The 20,784-nt window shown below is 36.9% G+C and overlaps 1 protein-coding gene across 1 annotated transcript in view; it reads right to left on the bottom strand.

Annotated features, from left to right (window-relative positions):
* The window catches only part of Ppef1 (protein phosphatase with EF-hand domain 1), a 136,227-nt gene that overhangs the window by 49,844 nt on the left and 65,599 nt on the right, over positions 1-20,784 (bottom strand). The window contains exons 6-10 of the mRNA XM_033760547.1: positions 20,181-20,308; positions 18,481-18,541; positions 12,175-12,326; positions 8,921-9,035; positions 4,333-4,379 (exon numbers count right to left, since the gene is read on the bottom strand). Of these exons, the coding sequence (XP_033616438.1) occupies positions 4,333-4,379; positions 8,921-9,035; positions 12,175-12,326; positions 18,481-18,541; positions 20,181-20,308 (503 nt within the window). The remainder of the gene's footprint in view (positions 1-4,332; positions 4,380-8,920; positions 9,036-12,174; positions 12,327-18,480; positions 18,542-20,180; positions 20,309-20,784) is intronic.

Here is a 20,784-nt window from a genome sequence, read left to right as displayed (position 1 = left end):
TAATATATATGGGATAGAACTCAGTAATCTGGTGCGGGGCAGGTAGCCAGGCAGGCAAACTTGAGTGAACCTTGTATGAGTATGAGAGAAGGGTTTCCTGATATAGGATCGGAGATCTTCAAGTACAGAAAGGCCTAGGGTCTGTCCTAGGAATAAAGTGCATTGAATTCATGGCAACCATGATAAGAGCTCAGAGACCCTATTTTTCTTAATCCTGGGCTTGGGATCATGTAAGTGACAAGTGAAGATAAGAAATCAGACAGAAGTTTGACATCTGGATATTTGAGCAGCGCTGTCATTTGTATTAATATAGAAATATCGTTTCCAGGACAGTTTGTATTTAGGCAGAACCACTCTGATGCAGTTATTACCATTCTGCATTTAAACTGTGACAAAAAATGAGACAGAAAAGGGAAAGTGCTGGCTTTTGGAAGTTAGAGATCATCATATGACTGGAACTTCTTCAGATCTATCTCTGAGTGCTGCCTTCATCTTGGGACGCTCATTTGCTCTAAACTAAGTGATTCAGCACTATCAACACACCCTCACCCTGCAGTTCTCCCTTCTAAGGCTGACACCATTAACTACACCATCGTTTCAGAGGGGTTTTTTCTAATAAGAGGAAGTACTGTCTTTATCCAGTTATCACACATTCCTTTAAAAGATAATATTGCTTCAGTGCTTTTTGCTTTCCTACTGTTGAAAATACTAACAAACCATATTGGTGAATGCCACTCTACGGTGTTTTACTATAGCTGTTATTTTCTTCCACTTTAAAAATAAATGTTATTGAATATATTCCATATATGTAGAATGTATATCATAGAATATATATACTATAGATATATATATATATATATATGATAATATAGGTAGTAAAAGAGTAATTATCGAGAAGCAAGTTAACATATCATCATCTCACAGTTACCCATTTTTATTTTTGTGGCAAGGGCAGCTAAAATCAATTCATTTAGCAAGAGTCTTATACACAGTACAACTTTACTGCCCACAGTTTTCATGGTGTACATTAGATCTCTTTCTGTCGTCAATGGCTCTTCCTTCAATTTCCCCTATTAAATCATTCAACTGGTATGTGTGGTCCATTCTAAGTCCGAGATGTATTTTACCTTCCTCTCACTTGAGCCTGCCAGAATTCTAATCTATGGCTCTTGCAAACTTCTATTTTCCAAACATCCCTTTTCCCTCCCCCTTCCCCTGCCTATCCCAAAATAATATAGTGCCATATTCTGTCATTGCTAGGCCCGAAATCCCCACTTTCTGAACACTGTCACTGGTTAGTTCTCAAAATATTTCTTCTTTCCCTTTGAATGCTATATTTTCACCTTTAGTTCCTTTTATAGCACTTCTTACCACCCACCTCCTCCTGTTCAATCTTTATATTAGCACCTTCCAGTTTTATATACTCCATATAGTTTTGGTGATGCAACCAAAGAATTATGTCAGAATACTCTCATCTGTCTACTCCAGGGCTCTATCCTTAATATCTTCAAGTACCTCTCAAGAAATTTTCTTTTCTAAATAAGAGAAAAGGAAAAAATGGAAAGAAAATCTCTGTAAATAGGGACGGGGGGGGTGAAGGGAGGGCAGCAGTATGGGGAAAAATAAGAACAAAGATACATCATGTAAAGGTACAAGATCCCAATGAAGAATGTAACTATATTGTATACCTAAAATGTACCAATAAAGAAAAGGAGAGAGAAAAAATAGAAATTTTCTTTTCTACATTCCTTAGAATTTAGCAATTACATTTCCAATTGAATTTACTTAACCATTGTCTTTTTTATATATTCCTCAAAACCTCCAGAAAAAGAATTATCAGATATTTTGTTGTTGTTCTCCACATCCCTCCCCCAGCCCTTTCCTCCTTCCTCGGATTGTAATCGTCAAAAATAGCAGGACTGAACTTCTGAACATCTAGTATGGAGCTATACACTGAGCTAAACAAATCCCTTCCCCAACTCTGCACAACCCTGTACAATTCCTGGCTTTCTCTCGTCAGACCATCCCAGACCATCCTCCTACCTCTCCCACAGCTTTCCAATTAAACCAGTAAGCCCCCATTTTATAGGACATAAACACCCTTCCCCCTTCAACTCATTCGGAAAGAATTCTCTCTATAAATCTGGGCCTCCCTTAAGCTGGCTGCTGAACTGACTTCTGCAGCTTTTTTGAAAGGACCTATTTCTCACTGGCACAAACACCTAAGGTAGGGGAAGGACTACTTGCTCCTAGGAGCCACTAACAGACCAACAATCTGTCACCGTCCTTTCAGGCCTAGGACCTCTGACTGACTTCCTCCCCAGCTCCTCATCTCTTGGTCCAGGTGGCCAACCCATTTAACACGCCTGCTTTCCAGGTCCTTGTCTTCCCCATCACCAATATTCTCTTCCACTCACTTCAGCCACTCAGGCTTTCTAGATTCTACCTCAGATTTTCTCATCACTGGGGACAACTTCCTCTACAACCAACTACCCTGCCTGCATCTCAAGGCCCTCCCCTAGTTAGCTGCCTCCATGACCCTAGAAAGCATTTCAATACTTCAGCCCTCCCTTTCTGCCAGGTGAGTGGTTTATCCTGACCTCTCATCCTTCCCTAAGCAGCTTGAGTTCTGTGGCTGATGTCCAGAATTGCTCTTTCCAGAAAATCTTTGCCTGAAATTCCTATTCCGACTGACTACCTGGGCAGTCTCCTACTCCCTCTGACCTCATTCCCTGGCTATCATGCTCTGGGTCCTTGCTCTCCCAACTAAATCTCTTCCTAAACCAGCTTCATTCACCTACTCCTGGCCTACCAAATTCTCTTCCAAACTTCCCTCTGGATAAAGGAAATAAAAATCCTACATTTCTATTATAATGTATGGTTTTAAATTGTTTTTAGATATGTGTGCTATGTCATCTACAAGACACCCTCATATGAGGTAGACGTTAAGATGCTATTATATAAATATTTTTTCCTCATTGAGTTTATTGGTACATTTTAGGGATACCGTACAGCTACTTTCATCACTGGGCTCTTGAACCTTTACATGACAGGTCTTGGTTCTCATTTTTTCCCCTTGTCCCTGCCCTCCCTTCACCCCCTCCTTCCCTTCCCATTTACAATCACTTTATTTCCATTTTTTCATATTTTCATATTTTTTCTTTTTCCTTATTACCTTTCCCCTACCCTTCCCACTTTCCCTACACCGTTAGCCCTTTTCTTACTATTTCACAATGTCAATTATCTCATTAGGATCCTGTGTGCTATTATAGTTTATTCACACCAGAGAAACTATTCGGTATAAGATGCTGTTATAGTTGAAAGACAAATTGAGATTTATGGAAACTATGTGGCTCACTCAAGCTCCCACAGTTTCAAAGAGTAGAACGAACAGGTCATAAAAATCAGAATATAGTTTCTCTCAACCAGACTGAGATACCTATGTTATTCCCAATTATTGGACGTGGCAGATGTGAGAATGACACATATAGGTGGATGATAAATACATTAATTAAAAAGAGGTATTCAAAAGACCAGTATTAAAAGCTATGACTGTACAGTCAGGGACCTCCTGTTTTCTGTAAGACTTGGCCATCCCAGAAGTAAACATTCAGATTTTAACTCTTGGCGTGGAGAGTAAATAAATCCAACCAAAGAGATGCAGAGAAACTCCACACTGGAGAGGCTGCTTCGTGCCCTCCGTGCTAATTTTCACAATCAAAATGCAAGAAATGAAGAGGATGTTAGCACTGAAAGAGCAAGGGAGCCCAGAGATGGTGAATCGAAGTAGAGGAGAGAGCAATTTGGAACTCTCTGTAGGAAACTCCTTTGCAGTACCAGGGATCAAACTCAGGACCTTGTGCTTACAAGGTGGGTGCATTGCCACTGAGCTAAATCCACAGCCCAGAAACTCCCTTTATATAAATGAGTGTACACTGAAAGAGAAGACGGGTGTGTGACATGTTCCACTCTGAGTAAAATCCAGAGGGTTTCTTTCTCATCCTGCACCACCTAGATATATATGACTTAATAAAGACAATAATTACATATTGCAAACATGTACAAATAAATAAACTTTTAAAATAAAGAAGATAAATATAATCAAGTATAAACCCTGATGGATATACAGAGAACAATTAAATTGAACAAAGACCCTAATTAAAATTATAAACAAATTTATGAGATGTGTGTAAATCATTTTGAGCTTCTTGGATAAAAACCTATTATTATATGTGTATTTATACAAGTTTCTAACAAAATTAATACCACCATCTGCCTTAGAACTGCCCTTATCCCTCAAAAATGCAAATATTTAGCAAAATAATCATTTACCTTGTAGAAGATCAAGAAGAGATCATCCAGTTTCCCATGCAAATCACCTAGAAGGCAAGTAAAAAAAAAAATCACTATACAAAAGGAAGCAAGATGTAATGCCTAGTTTGTTACACAATTTTAAAACTCAAAAACTCCAAGTACTCTCAGAGCATTGGGTTTTTACCCCAAGATGATATTAATTGAGCAGGTAATTTGCTCCCATGGCAACCTTTTCTTCTGTCCTATAGTGGGGAAGGTATCTGGCACTGTCATTACCTGCTCCCTCCAGCCATTCATACAGGACTTCACGTACTCTGGGCCAAGCACTATGCTAAAGGTTGTTATGTGTGCTATCTTCTTTAATCCTTACTTACACTTAAGAGATGAGTATTATTTTTATCATTCTCCTTTTCAAAATTAAACTCAGAGTAATTAAGTAACATTTTCCTCTCATTGAGTTTATTGGTACATTCTAGGTATACAGTACAGTTACATTCATCACTGGGATCTTGTACCTTTACATGACAGGTCTTGGTTCTCAATTTTCCCCTTGTCCCTGCCCTCCCTTCACCCCTCCTCCCCTCCGCATTTACAAACACTTCATTTCCATTTTTTCATTTTCTCCTATTTTTTTCTTTTCCCTTATTACCTTTCCCTTACCCTTCCCATTTTCCCTACACCTTTAGCCCCCTTCTTCCTATTTCACATTGTCAATTATCTCATTAGGATCTTATGTACTATTATAGTTTTTCACACCAGAGAAATTATTCAGTATTTACACATGTGTGACTTATTTATTTCACTTAGGAGTATATCCTCAATATGTATCCATTTTCCTATGACTGAATCTAATTTCTCATTCTTTCTGGCTGAGTAGTATTCCATTTTATAGAAAAACCACATGTTCTTTATCCATTTTCCAACTGAAGGGTAAATGGGCTGTTTCCATGTCTTAGCTAAGTAATTAAGTAACTTATGCAGTTACTCAGATACTAAATATTGGAGCTGGAATCCAAAGCCAATGCTATCTCAATTCAAAACTGAACCTCTTAGGGATTACTCTGTCCCACCTACACTGTAAACCCTAGGAGAGCCAAAGCAGTATCTGTCACTGTCAACACTAAATATCCAAGGGCCTAGGCCAGTGAATTGTAAGCACTCAATCACTAAATGCATAGCTTTGAAAAGACATGTTTTAATGAATATGCTGCAGTAGTAGCAACAGAAAGAGTAAAGTTGTGCTTAGATAATTGACATTCTTTTATGAGACAATTATATAAAATAAAAATTAAAGCAAACTAAAGAAAACCATACGAATATATGAAGCCATTAACTAAAAAATAAGCTGGGCGTGGTGGTGCACGTCTGTAATCCCAGCACTCGGGAGGCTGAGGCAGGAGGATCGCTATGAGTTCAGACCAGCCTAAGCTACATGGTGAGTTTCAGGTCAGTCTCAATTACATAGTGAGACCCTGTCTCAAAAAACAAAACAAAACAAAAAACTAAAAAATAAATGTAACTACATGGATATTCAAAAGCCCTATTTGGATAAACATTTCTAGGTAAAATATCTGTCTTTCATAAGCTCTGCTCATAAATTTTTATTCCTCATATCTAACTCAATTACCATAGAATTGAATTTAGGAATACTTTTCCTCAGTTTGCTTAAAATCCCAAATAAGATTAATCAAGTATATGCAACAAAAGACTCCAATTACAGTGGGAATAATAAAATTAAAATCATATCAATAGCAATAATTAATTCAATGACTATAATGGTAACAATAATTAAGAGCATATTTATGTTGTTGAATGCCTAAATCTCATGTTTTCACAGGTTTCACTCTAGAGGTAAGGAAATAAAGATGGAAAAATATTTTATTTACCAGTTTAGCTTATTTTGTTAATTATTTTATCAATCTTCAGAATGACTCATCTTTCAAAAATTTGGCTATACAAGACTATAATAACTGGCATGCTTAAAAAATGAACTTCTAAAAAAGATAAAAATTTTAAAATGAACTTCTTTCAAGATACTAAGAGTTGAGCATTCTGGGTTTGATTTTCAGCACAGAAAAAAGACATGGTTGAGGCTATAAAAATATTTGTAACTTCTAGTTGGATAGCAAAAGAAAAACTTATACCATGAGAAGACACAAAGATATTTCCACAGCAAGCACAAACATGACTACAGAATTGGTTATCATTTATAACTTGACTATAGAGTAAAAAAAAAAAAAAAAAAACTCCACAGTCCATTCATGCTGAGAGCAATGGGAAATATTTAGAGGTGTGAATAAAATATACTTTGAGATTAAAATAAAAATACTTATCATATTGTCTCCCCCCTTTAGTAATATTTTCTTAAACAGATGATATTGGAAATATAGCCTCAACTTTAAGTTCTATTTCAAATGATGAGCAAATTTTTCAAAGTTCATTGAACTATTAAAAACCGAAAATAATTATTCTTATCTTAAGGGAACTATTATGGTTTAGATCTAAAATATCTACCAAAGTCTCATGTATCTAGAGGTGGGGCTTTGGAACATGATTGATCATGGAAGCACTATGTTCATCAGTGGATTAATTCATTGATAAGTTCATAGATGGATGTGCTTTTAGCGGGTAGAACCTGGTAGGAAGAGGTGGGTCACTGGGGACATAACCTGGAAAGGCATATTCTTATCCCCAGCTCCTCCCTTCTCCCCTTCTCTCTGCTTCTTGGCTGCTACAGGGGTGAGCAGCTATCCTTTGCCAGGCCCTTCCATCACACTGCTTCTGCCTTTCTGCCTTGGAGCCAGCTTACCATAGACTGACCCCTTTGAAACCATGAGCCAAAATAAACCTCTCCTCCTTTAAGTTGAAAGAGTCAGGCATTTTGTCCCAGAGATGGGAGAGCTAACTAATACAGGAACCTGCTGGTCTTGGCTTTTCCATCTTCCAATGATGTTATATGGAAAAATTCTGGAAATATATGCCCATGATGTGGGGATCCTTAAATACATGGAACTGTCCAATCCACCCATTTTTTTTTTTGTGGTAGAAAATGAAACATTTTTTTTTTTGTTTTGTGGTAGAAAATGAAACATTAGCTCAACAGGTACATGATGAGACTTGGGAGGGCAGATATGGATCTGCTTCTAACCAGGGATATACAGAGAACCTGATTTCCAATTCCGACCCTGCCACTAACTTACTAACTGAGCTTGGAGCAGGGAATTACTACATGGAAGAGCATGGAAGGCAATACACCTTTCTCTCTGGGCCTCAATTTCACCCATAAGAGTGAGGGATAGGGCTCGGAGTATATTTCAGTGGTAGAGTGCTTGCTTAGCATGCACAAGGCCCTGGGTTTGATCCCCAGCACCACAGTAAATACATAAATTGCAGCGGGACAAACTAAACCATCTCTGAAAGAACACTTCAGTTCTCATTCTGGGATTCCAGGATTTCCATGCCCTCTAACGATTTCATGGCTTTTCCAGATCCTTTTAGCCAAACATAAGTTAAAAATGACAGTTGGAGGTATAATGGAAGCACATAGGAGGAGATGGCACATTTTGTTTTGACTGTTATACATACTCTGACAGCAAGCCTGGCTTCACAGATCTTGGAAGAATGGCTTCTTGAGTCTTATAACCCAAAGATCTTTACTTCCATGGGAAGTAAGGCCTGATAGGGCCTTTAATAAAAGGTCCCCATGCTGAGATGTATCATCTGCTAGTCAGAGATGTGGTGGCTTGATTAGGTTGGAATTGAAACATTCGAGTCTTCAAAAACCTGAGTCAGGGCATGTCATGAGGTATATACTGCTACATCAAGCCCCTGTAGCTACTATCAGATGCAAGAAATGGAAATGGTTTAATTAGACTGTCAAATTCACTTCTACCTGACAGAGGAGGAAAAACACTGGCTAAAAATTGATTTGGAAAATAACAATCACTGTTTTGTAACCTAAAGGCTTAATTAGAAGTTAAGGAAATTGCTGTTCCTTCCACGCACCCCACTCCAGACAGTTGCAAGCATGCTGAGCACCAACTGTGATGAATTTCAATGTGTACTGTTTCTTGAAGCAGTATCCTGCCAGGCTGGCCTATATGATAACAAAATCTCAAATCTTGTTATTTAGAAGAACAAGAAACAGATTTCTGGGACATTCCCACTCTTCTAAAAGCTGCAGAGACCAGTTGGAAAAATCTAAAACAGCAGCCAAGGGCAGAAAAGAATTTAATCTCCACCCTGACTTGGGTTTTTCTCTTAGCAGCATAAGTGGCATGCAGAGGCACACCTAGAAAAAGTAACATAGAACAAAGATAATGAGAGCTAGTCAGAGGGCAAAGAATGCTTATTCCACCCATGGGTGGTTTTCCATATTAAAATGCTGTCTGCCTTTATAAAAAGCTATGAGTTCTTTAATTTCTCACATAATTAATTCCTGCCAGCTGGTATGCAAAACAAAGACAAGATGGGGAACAGTATTATCATGATAGATAATTCTATATTAACATTTTCCCTTAACACAGTACACAGTTTTCAGTTAGGCAAACGATGTAAGACCAAGAGGCTCCAAATATTAATTTGAGAACACTGTTTCGAAACTTACCACAGATCGTTAGGCCTTTGGAGGAAGAAGTTTTTATATGAGTGAAATTTGGCTTTTGCTTCAGGAATTTCTTGGTTTCAAAGAGCACCTCTAGGACATAATAGGCATGAAGTGTCTGTGAGGGGGAAGCAGAGGAAACAGATATAACAAACTAGGAAGAGTCACAACTATGTAGAAAATGAAAAGTGAAGCATGTGAGCACATTTTAAGATACAATATTTCAGGAAAATCTCTAAAATTTTCTCAAACAGAATATTCTAATAGTGTCTGGCGTATAAAAAATCCCCAGTAGATAGTTGTAATTGAATGAAGGAATGGTTCGTAAGATGTTTATACTCTCATGTTCTTCATTGACATCATCCATTTGCAGAACATTTCTGATTATTCTTGGTCCTTAGAGCCCAAGAAAAATAACAGTAAATAAGATTCACTTGTCCTAAAAAATGTGCAGACAAACTAAGAAGAAGGAGAAGAAAAAGAATACAGAGAATGAGAGGTGTTGTTTTGTTTTTATTAGGATTTCCTGCCACCTGGAATGGAAAGTAGGTGTTGTTGGGCTCAGAGATCTCAAATGGCAGCCAGACAAGATCCCAAGAAGCTCCTGAGTCTAGCCTCCCAGGCGTGGCTACAATATTTGGTGTATAGTCTTGAGAATACTCAGAACAGCAAGCATATTTATGTAAAAGTCTAACTACAAGTAAAACACTTCAATTATCTCCTATTTATGACTACCCCATTCCTCTCCTCCAATTATAGTGTTGATGAGATCATTGTTTTGTAAAGATTTACTATTTTCTCCCGTTTTTTAAAGACAATGTGTCATTCTCCTCCTTTTAAAATTATAAAATATTCCAAATACATACTCCCAAAATATAATATAGCAACAATGATATTACCACAGAAACTTAACAGATGTTAACACAACTTTAAGGTTCAGGACTATTTAGAACTATGCTCTCCAATATGGCAGCCACTAGCCACATGGGGATATTGGGCCCTTGGAATGTGATTAGTCTCAACTGAGTTGTGCTATAAGTACAAAATCTGTGCTGGATTTCAAAGACTTAGCATGAAGAAAGAAAGTAAAATGTCTCAGTAAATTTTATATTATTACATATTGAAATAATATGTTATACATTGAGTTACATAAAGTACTTTAAAGTTGATTTGACTGGTTTTCTTTTGAATTTTTTTAATGTGACTACTAGAAATTTCTAACTATATGGCTCAAATTGTATCCCTGTTGTTCCCAAGCTGGTTTAAATTATTGAAAGCTGAGAGAGTGGGTCATATCTATATATCTTTCAGATACTGCTCTGGGTATCAGATTGAGGGCAGGTGAAACCCGTTGGACTAAAGAGAGATCTACATACCCAATGTAATTCTCATGACAATCTCAATGTTTTGGCAGAAATGAAAAATAAATTGATCTTTAAATTCATTATAAGGGGTCTTAAGCTGCCAAACAGTATTGAAAAGGAAGAACAAAGGCGAAGGACTGACACTTCCCTATTTCAAAATGAGTGGTACTGCTGGGCGTGGTGGCACATGCCTGTAATCCCAGCACTCGGGAGGCTGAGGCAGGAGGATCTCTGTGAGTTTGAGACCATCCTGGGATACATAGTGAGTTCCAGGTCAGTCTCAACTACATAGTGAGACCCTGTCTCAAAAAACAAAAAAAAAACAAAAAAAATGAGTGGTACTGGCATAAAGATGGACACATCGACCCATGGAATAAAATTGAGAATCCAGAAACAAATCCATATATCTATGAAATACTGATTTTGAACAAGAATGCCAATACCACCTAATCGGGAAAGAACAGTCTCTTTAACAAATGGTGCTGGGAAAACTACATATTCATATTTGACCCTTGTCTCATACTATATATAGAAACTACCTCAAAATGGTTCATAGACCTAAATGGAAGGGCTAAAACTACAAAACTTTTTAAAGAAAACACAGGCATAAATCTTCATGATCATGGATTTGCAACAGATTCTTAGATATTATGCCAAAACACAAGCAACCAAAAGGGAAGAAATGGATAAAATGGACTTCATCAAAATTTAAAACTTTTGTGGACCAAAGTACATTATCAGAAAAATAAACATACAACTTACAGAACGGGAACAAATATATGAAAATCATGTATTTGATAAGGAACTTATATTCCAAAAGAACTCTTGTAACTCAATAATAAAGACAACCTGATTTTAAAATGGGCAAAGAATCTACATAGGCATTTCTCCAAAGAAAATATACAAGTGGCCAATCAATACATGAAAAGATGCTCAACATCATTAGTCATTAGGAAAATGCACGTCAAAATCATACTGAAATACCACTTCGTACTACAATAAAAATTAAAATACAAATAAAATAAAATAGCAAGTATTGGCAAAAGCATGGAGCAATTGGAACCCTCAAACATTGTTAGTGGGAATATAAAACTGTTGTTCAGTTACTGTGGAAAACAGTTTAGCAGTTAATAAAAAGATAAAACAGAATTACCATATGGTCCCACAATTCCACTTCATGGTACATATCCAAAAATGAGGACAGGTTCGTACAAAAATGTGTACAGGAATGTGTGTAGCAGCATTCTTCATAATAACCAAAAGGTGGACACAGTCCAAATGTCCATCCACTGATAAATTGGCAAACAGTATGTGGTGTGCAATAGGATATTGTTCAGCCACAAAAGTAGACAATGATACATACGATGATAAGGATGAACCTTTAAAAACTATAGAAAATGAAAGAAGCCAAATGCAAAAGGCCACATACTATAAAATTTCACTGATGTGACATATATAGAATAGGTAAATCCATAGCAACCAAAAGTAGCATAGTGGTTGCCTGGGATAGGAGAGGAGAGAATGGTAAATGAGTATAGCCTTTCTTTTGGGGATGATGAAAATGTTCTACACTTAGATATTGGTGGTGATAGTACAATCTTGTGGGTATATTAAAAATCACCAAGTAGTATATTTTAAAATGGCAAAATTATGGTATATGAATCATATCTTAGAAAATGAAGAAAGGAAATCCTGTGCACCTAAAGAGACTTCCTATTTAATAGGGTTTTTTTTTAAAGCAAAAGGTAAATTTTCATATAACATGAAATATTTTCCCGAAGAAATACAGTTCTGCTGTAGTCCTTTCATTTACTCATTCATTTATTCATTCAATAGACAGTTACTGAGCATTGGTTATGTACAAGAATCAGGGCAAATTCTACTTCTACTTGCCTTTTGATGCTTGAAGGCCTCAAGAAGTAAAGTAATATCAGTAAAAGTGAGAGGAAATTGCAGCCGTGGACCATCATAGGAATCTGGGACCTCTATCAACCCTATATATTCCTGTCTATCCTTGGTGCTTTTGAGAAGTTCATATGATAATTCTGGAAAAGGAAAGACAGAAAGGGTGATGGGGAATATATTCTAGCATTTAAATTTAATAAAGATATTTTAATACCTAACCCATGTGTGGCACTGTGCTAAATGTTATGAATACCAAGATATCCCACATATAACCGTGAGGAATGACTGATTCTGAGACTAGCAGGTACATTCACTTGGAGCATCTCCATTCCTTCCTTGGTTGATGTTTTGTCAAAGTAGTGAGTTCACAATCAGTAGGGAGAAGGAAAAATACAGTAAAAACTGGTCAACTGAGGTATTTTGATGCTCTGAATTTCTAGCTCTAAATTTTTGCCTACTCTTATATCTTAGGTGTTTATGAATAGGGATAAAAACATAATAATGCATTGTATTTGGTTCAAACAGTTGCTGCTATTCAAGATATACAGAAAATTTAACTGCAACATTTAATTTTCCCATGTTAAACACTTCAGAGGATTTTACTTAGTTGTAATTGAATTGCCTCTTCGTATAAAAATTGATTTTCTGGCATGATTTCCTTTTTTTCTTAGTAACAAAGCAGATAAAGTGGCAAACCATAGCCAGAAAAACCAAAAGCGCCCCCAACATTACTGTGCAGTAACAGATTGCTTACATTGCCCATTTTAATAGGTTCTGAGATCCACAGTCATTTCTTGCTGGATTGACCATGAAATAGTCCAAAACCAGAAATCCAGACAATTTGGACAGAGGAAAAATGAAAAGGGATCTATATATGGTAGACTGCAAATGTGGCTTCAATTCTCTATTCCAACATCTACCCATGATTTTTTTAGATGACTTCATAGCTGCTCTTATCTAGAATCTATTTTCCTATCCCTTGAAGCAGGTCTGGGCCCATGATTTGCATTGGCTTGAAGAACATGGCAGAAATGATACCCACCAGCTCCAAGTCCAGGTCTCAGAAGGCCTTGTATGGATCCATGCTCTCTTTTGGAACCCTGAGTTTAGGCTTAGCCAAGTGAAAGGTCCAAGACCATGTGAGGCATAGGTGAATCATCCTGGCCAGGGCTGTCCTAGACCAGCAAACAACCAGCAGACCTCCACATATGAGTAGACTCCAGCCAAAATCCTCAAAACTGTCAAAGCAAGTCTACTAAGATTACAAGAGATGCTTAGCTAATCTATAGACTTGCTAGAAAAAAATAAATGCTTATTACATGTCACTGAGTTATTGTGGTTAATACATAGTATTATTTCATTAAGAGATATCCCAGAGAATAATGACATGCTGTTCAACACATTAACACAAACTTACTAAGGTCATTCATCTGAAGTTCTCTGCAAACAATTTCTATCTTTTTAAATAATTTGGAGTGGTCAGGTTTGTAAGGTATGTTCACAGATGCAGACAGAATACATTTTTTTTCATGATCCAGTTATGCTCACAGATTACAGGTAAGAACTAAATTTGATTTAAATCTGATTTCCTGTCCTATCCCCAGTAATCTATTGTCTGACATTTCTTTATTAATTGTTCCTACTGTTTCCTCTCCTTAGACTCCCTTTCTTCTGTCTTTATCTTCTTTGGATAATTTGTACTTATCCTTCAGAACTCAGCCACCCATCCAGGTTGAGCCTCAAACCCTACCTTGTCCATGGCATCATACTGATGATGATGACGATGCTGATAATGATAAGAGTTCCCATTTACTGAATGCTTACTGTGTGCCAGGCACTGTTCTAAGGTCTTTATATGCATAGACTCATGCAATGATCACAATTACTCTATGAGAGGGCCGGGCATTTGGCTCAATGGTTCTGCCGCCTGCCTCGCAAGCACAAGGACCCAAGTTCGATCCCTGGTGCCATAAACAAAAACAAAAACAAACAAAAAAACTACTCTATGAGATAAATATTGTTATTTATTGTTATTTCCCCGATTTTTACATGAATGGAGCACAGTGGAAATGTGGACCGAATGCCAAACAAGATGGCTCTGAGCTCAAACCCTTAATCATTTTACTTTTACTCCATATTTTAAAATAGATTTATCATATATAATATATAATACTATTTACACATTTATAATTGATTTATTGAGTAATTTCAAATCTGAGGTATAAATAAGAAAGTATTTCATTTTCCCAATCACTGCTTTCACCCGTGCTCTGTCCTCTCTCCTTTTCGCATTGGCTAACTGATATAACAAGCAAATTCCAACCCTTCTAGTGATTAAAACTCAGGATTATCATTTGAGCACTATGTATAAGTTTATTATTTTTCTTTTTTAAAAATAAGCTCATTTTGGTCCTTCCTTTCATACACTTGATGATCCCCTTCCTTAAAAAGTTTAGTGATCAATATATGAAAAAGCACCACTTCTCTAAGCTAATTCTTAGTTAAAACTACTCAATATGAATATCAGTTAACATCAACTCATTCTTTTGCTAGTTTTTAGCAACATAAAAAAAGAATAACATAGATTCCCTTCTGATAGTTGTTTGCCACCTATGAAAACAATCAAAAGCTTTAACATTTCTAATGCACATACTGTCCTCGCAGGCTATAAACATTCTAACTAATAATATGTCAGTGAATGTCAACAATATATGAAGATTTGTGCTATGTAATTAGAATTAATCCTTAGCTGTTTGATTTAGAGTTTTAGCAACATGAACCTAAACTAATAAAATCTTGAATTATAACCAAATAATACCTTTACAACTTGTTCTAAAGAAAATACCTCAAAAATGCCACCCACACAGTCTTTTCTTTTACTCAGAACATACTCAAAATCTAGACAGCACATAATTTAAAAAAGAAAAACAATTTATACCTCTGCTACCTGCATACCACTTTGAAAACTAGGTTCTAGATATTGCTGGAAAAGAAAAGTACCAAATGAACCACATTTAAAGTTATTTCACTTCTCAATTATGACTATGGATTAAAACCTTAATGTCTATATAATAAATTCAATAGGCAACAAAAAGACACTTCACAAAATTCAATACTTATTACTGATTCTTTTAAAACTTAAATAATTAGGAATGGAAGGATACTTCCTTAGCATAATTTTAAAAATTAAAATAAATAATGTTTTTTTCCATTAAATCATTAACACAACAAAGATGTCCATTTTGCTGTCTCATTTTAATATTGTTCTGCTATCTCCAACCAAGGCAATAATGCATGAAGCTAAAATAAGAGCAATAATTAGAAACCACCAACAGAGCAAAGAAACAATAATAAATTAATCTGCTAGAAGATAAAACTCTTGAAGATGTAAGTGTAGGCAAAGACTTTATGAACAAAACCCTGATCACTCAGGAAATATTACAAAGAATCAACAAGTGAGATCTCATCATGTTAAAAATCTTTTTCTTTTTCCCCCCTCATTAAGTTTATTGGTACATTTTAGGTATACAGTACAGTTACATACATCGTTGGTATCCTGTACTTTTACGTCACAGGTCTTGGTTCTCATTTTTCCCCCATTCCTGGCCCTCCTTTTACCCTCTCCTCCCTTCCCTAGTTACAAAGACTTTGTTTCCATTTTTTTCCTTTTCTCATATTTTTTCTTTTCCCTTCTAACCTTTCCCAGACACCTCCCACATCCCCTACACCTTTAGACCTTTTCTTCCTATCACACAATATCAATTATACATTTTGATCCTTATTTACATTTAGTTTTTCACACCAGAGAAACTATTTGGTATTTAAACATGTGTCCTATTTATTTCAATTAAGAGTATGGCCTTAATGTGCATTCACTTAGCTATAAATGACTCCAGTTTCTCGTTCTTTATGGCTGAGTAGTACTCCATTTTATATATTTTTTTTAAACCCACATCTTCTTTATCCAGTCTCCAGTTGATGGGCAATTGGGCTATTTCCAGGTTTTAACTGTTACAAACCATGCTGCTATAATCATGGGTGTGCATATATCACTGTGCTATGATTCTTTTAATTCTTTTGGGAAGGTAGCCAGCAGAGTATCAGCTGGGTCAAATAGGACTTCTAATCCTAGTTGTTTGAGGTATCTCCATATTGATTTCCACAATGGTTGTACCAGTCTGCACTCCCACCAACAATGAAGAGTTCCTTTCTCCCCACAACACCGCCAGCATTTGTTATTGGCTATTTCTTTGTTTGTTTGTTTGTTTGTTTGGGGGGGGATTGGTACCAGGGATCAAACTCCGGCCCTTGTACTTGGAAGGCAGGTGGCAGAACCACTGAGCTAAATCCCCGGCCCTTGGCTGATTTCTTGACAGCAGCCATTCTTTATGAATGTAGCCTCACCTATATAATGAGCTCAAGACCAGCCTGAACTACATAGGGAGACTCTGTCTCAAAAAACAAACAGAAAAAGAACGTATCTGTGTTTCCATTTATCTAAAGAAGCTCAAAAACAGGCAATAATAATCTAGGGTGTAGAAGTTCAGAAAGTAGTTATGGGGTAGAGTGGAGGCTGGGTAGTAACTAGAAAAGGGCCAGAAGGGTTCTCTGTGACTTTGATACTGTTTCTTTTCTTGTTCTGGGTGCCTGTTTTATGAGTGTGTTTTCTTTGAGAAAATGTATTGAGTCATATAATTTGTGTACTTCCCTGCAAAGTATGTCATACTTCAAGAAAATCACTATTCCCTTCTCTGATAAAAATATTTTGTTATATTTTAAAATCTCTAGCAGAATAATTTTAACGCAGATTTTTAAAAATACAGAGTCTGAGTAAATATCTATTTGTGGCTCTGAAATATCTTAAGTGACTCTGATGAAATGAGGCTAGGTGGAATTGTACTATGTCAGTAGCAGAAAGTGTCATATTTCATCATTATATTTCCTCTCAAAAACATTTTTGCCAAAAACACAAAGTGCAAACAACTGTCTTGGGACTGCAATTATCTAAAAGGAAGAAAATGGCCAAAGTACCCACCTCCACCCACTCCCTACTCCTCAGGCTTGGCTGTTCTACCATTCAGAAAGCTTGTGCAGATCATTAAATGCTTTAATTAGTTTCATACATATGTACTTTCTCAAATCATGCATTAAAACATCATTCTTTCACCACTTTGAAATGTGTTTGCCAGATTATTTAAAAGGTGCTCCTACATATCATATACACCTTAATTAGATTTTAAAAATAGCCCAAATTAAAGAAAAAATGAGTTTTTAGGTCTTACACTGACCTAGGAGATCAATTTTCGGAGAAATATATACCTTGTAAATAATTTTGTTTAAAATAATTTTTGAACCACACCTATGTTACCTGTCTCTGATTCAGAATGACTTGACAGAGGATAGATGATAGAAACAGACATCCCTTTTTATGCTGTTATAATAGAACACCACAGAATGGATAATTTAGAATGAACACACAAATTTATTTGGCTAAGGGTTCTAGAGGCTGTAAAGTTCAAGATCAAGGGGACGTGTCTGGTGAGGGTCTTCCTGCTATGTTATAAATCCTAATATGGCTCAAGACATCGCAGGGAGAGAGAGCGCTTATGCAATAAAGAAGGCAGAGATTGAATTTATACTTTATAAGGACACCAGTCTTGAGATAATATAATGAACCCATTCCCATTTTCATGACAATGGCACTAATCCACTCAAGAGGGCAGGGCCCCTTTTCACTAATTACCTCCTATCCCACCTCTCAACACTGTTACACTGGGGATCAAGTTTCTAACACAAGCACACTGGGGGACATATTCAAACCATAGCAGACAGATACACAGATAGGAGAGAGAGAAAAAGGGGATGGGGAGAGAAGAAAACAGAAACATGTTGGGTCCAACTGCTCTTAAATACACCCACATCCACTATATATTCTAGAGATTTTGATTTCTCAGCACTAACAGTTTTGTGGCTGAAAAATAAGATCTTTACTGAGCTACTGTTATGCATCAATAGACTGTGGTTCAAGAAAGGATGTTTGACAAATGGATGCTGAATGAAATCTAATTCAGTTCTCTAAAAAGTGAAAACATTATATATCAACTTAGCAGGCACCACACAGACAGGGAAAAGCCAGTTGAACTGATTTCACCAGTCGTTGGGTGTCACATAGACAATAAAGATGGGCATCTTTTTAAATTTCTTAGTACTCTTCCATCTTCAGGATTTACGCTTCTTGTTGAGGGTATTCCATATTTAAAGACTACTTTGCAAAAGACTAAACATTTTGCTTACGTGGATCTTCCTTATTCATATGTGTGTAGTTTTCCAACATGAAGGAGAAGAAGTCAGATAGCTGGACAAAATAAAAATACATTAATCAATTAATGAACCCTGAACAGTTGCTGCAGCAAATGCTATCAGTGCTGTGTGCAAGTCCCTCATCGCCTGGGGCACTCATCTACCAGCTCCTGCCAGTGCGAAGGGTCCCACGAGTCCCTGCACTTGCAGTTGAGTAGCACTGGGTCGCCCCTCCTGGGAGGCTGCTCATAGACAACAATTCAATGAACTGAATTAAGCAACCAGTCCCCCACCTCCCTGCCCCTGTGTGGGACAAACTGGGACGCAATGCACATTTGAGAGCTCTTCATGGGATCAGTCTCAAGTTAGAGCTCTTCAGAAGCACAGTTTTACCTGACATCTTCGCCCATCCTGTCATGCTTTCCTCACTCCCTTAGAGGTTTTTTCCCCAGAACACTCCCTCAACAAGTCTCCAATCAGATGGGATCGGGTGCTTTCAGGGTGGTATGGCCGTAACAAGTATCATATTAGACTCCTTGCCTCAGATTCTGCTTCTAGGCAGTTCAATCTAAGACAGCTATGAAATTTTGCTGATTACAATCACTTCTTTTCACTTTGTGGTGAGATTAAGTGGTGCTTAAAAACACATCACTAAAACTGCAGCTCTTAATCAAGGAAAAGGGAACATTCAATTGGAACAAAGGGTATCATCTTAATAGCTGCCAAGAAGAAATACAGAAATTTAACTTTTTGAAATTTTCTTATTTTTAAAGCTTACAATGTGCTACATAAACTTGATGGTTAAAAGCCACAGACAATCCCAAATGAAAGTGAGAAATCCCTCTGAACATCCCCATCTTCTCATCAATACCACTTCTGTATCCAGAACTAGCTGCTGTAAACAATTTGTTATGTACCCTTTTTCCAGAATTTTAAATTTTCTTTTATTACATATGTGGTATAAACTCTCTGTATTATTATACAAGGTGATTTTTTCATCAACAACTATATTGGAGATCTTTCTAAGATCTTTTTTTTATTATTAAAAAATTCCCATTTTATTAACAAGTATTTAAGCTGGATTTATGAGTCTTTGTGGCAAGATTTAAAAAGGCCCTTTCACTCATGTATATTTTCTTCCAGAACATTCATAGGTTTGTTCCATGGAAATTCGTCCATTTTTAAAAATTTCTTAAAGTATTTTTCCCTTTATAAAATAACTACTTTTCACTAGGGCATATTCAAAAAATAGAATAAGACTATTTTTATTAGTAAACTAGACATCTGGTAGCCCTCTGAAAAATGCGAACTTCAAAATTCAGAAACACCATCCGCTTCCCAAATCACACTCTCTCAAGAGCTTGTTCCAAGGCAGCGTCACTACCTCTTCTATTAGAGACTTTCATGCTGAGTATGGTGACACATGCCAATAATCCCAGAACTCTGGGAGGCTGAGGCAGAAGAATAGCAAGTTGGAGCCCAGCAGGCTGTTTCCAAATAAAAAATGAAAAGGACTGGGGATCTAACTCTGTGCAAAGGCCCGGGATTCAATCCCAAGTAATTACCAAAAGGGAAAACACTAAAACCTTTCACCAAGTTTCCTCAGCTTAAAACTGATCCATATTTTCATTCTTTCAATAACAAGAAGTAAAGAGAAACATTTTAGCCGAAAGAGACAAGCTCGCAAAACAGACCTGCATTTGGCTTTGTTCATCAGCATATTCAATGGACTCAAAGACGGCAAGGGCATATTGCTGTCTGGCCCTCAGCCGAGCTCTGTAACCTCGGTACCAGTTCTGGATGATTAATGCGGCTTTCACTGCTGCAGATATACAGGACATGAAAGTCAGAGAAAAATGGTTACTATGCAGCTCTTTGGGGGAAGTAGGCACTTCAACAAAAAACAGTCAGTCCACTTGAATTCCTAGGTTCTGAAAATATAAAAAGTACAATGAGATTGCCTCTATTTTTTTTTGTTTGTTTGCTTGTTTTTTGAGAGGGGATTTCACTATGTAGTTGAGACTGACCTGGAACTCACTATGTAGCCCAGGCTGGTCTCAAACTCACAGTGATCCTCCTGCCTCAGCCTCCCGAGTGCTGACAGGTGTACACCACCACACCCGGCTTGCCTCTATTTTTTTAAATAAAAATGTCCTCAAGTCTCCAACAGTGAGAGAGTAATGATGACATAGCCATTAAGGGTAGAAATTTCAGAATAAGAATTCTTAAATTTTAACCACAGCCCTGCTTATTACTGTCTGTGTGACTTTGAGAAGTTATTAAAACTCTAAGCACCTC

This window comes from Fukomys damarensis, unplaced genomic scaffold (genome assembly GCF_012274545.1).
Source record: "Fukomys damarensis isolate Sample0158 unplaced genomic scaffold, DMR_v1.0_HiC HiC_scaffold_39, whole genome shotgun sequence".
NCBI lineage: Eukaryota > Metazoa > Chordata > Mammalia > Rodentia > Bathyergidae > Fukomys > Fukomys damarensis.
The sequence above is the reverse complement of the archived record's forward strand: the minus strand, read 5'-3'. Positions and strand labels throughout refer to the sequence as shown.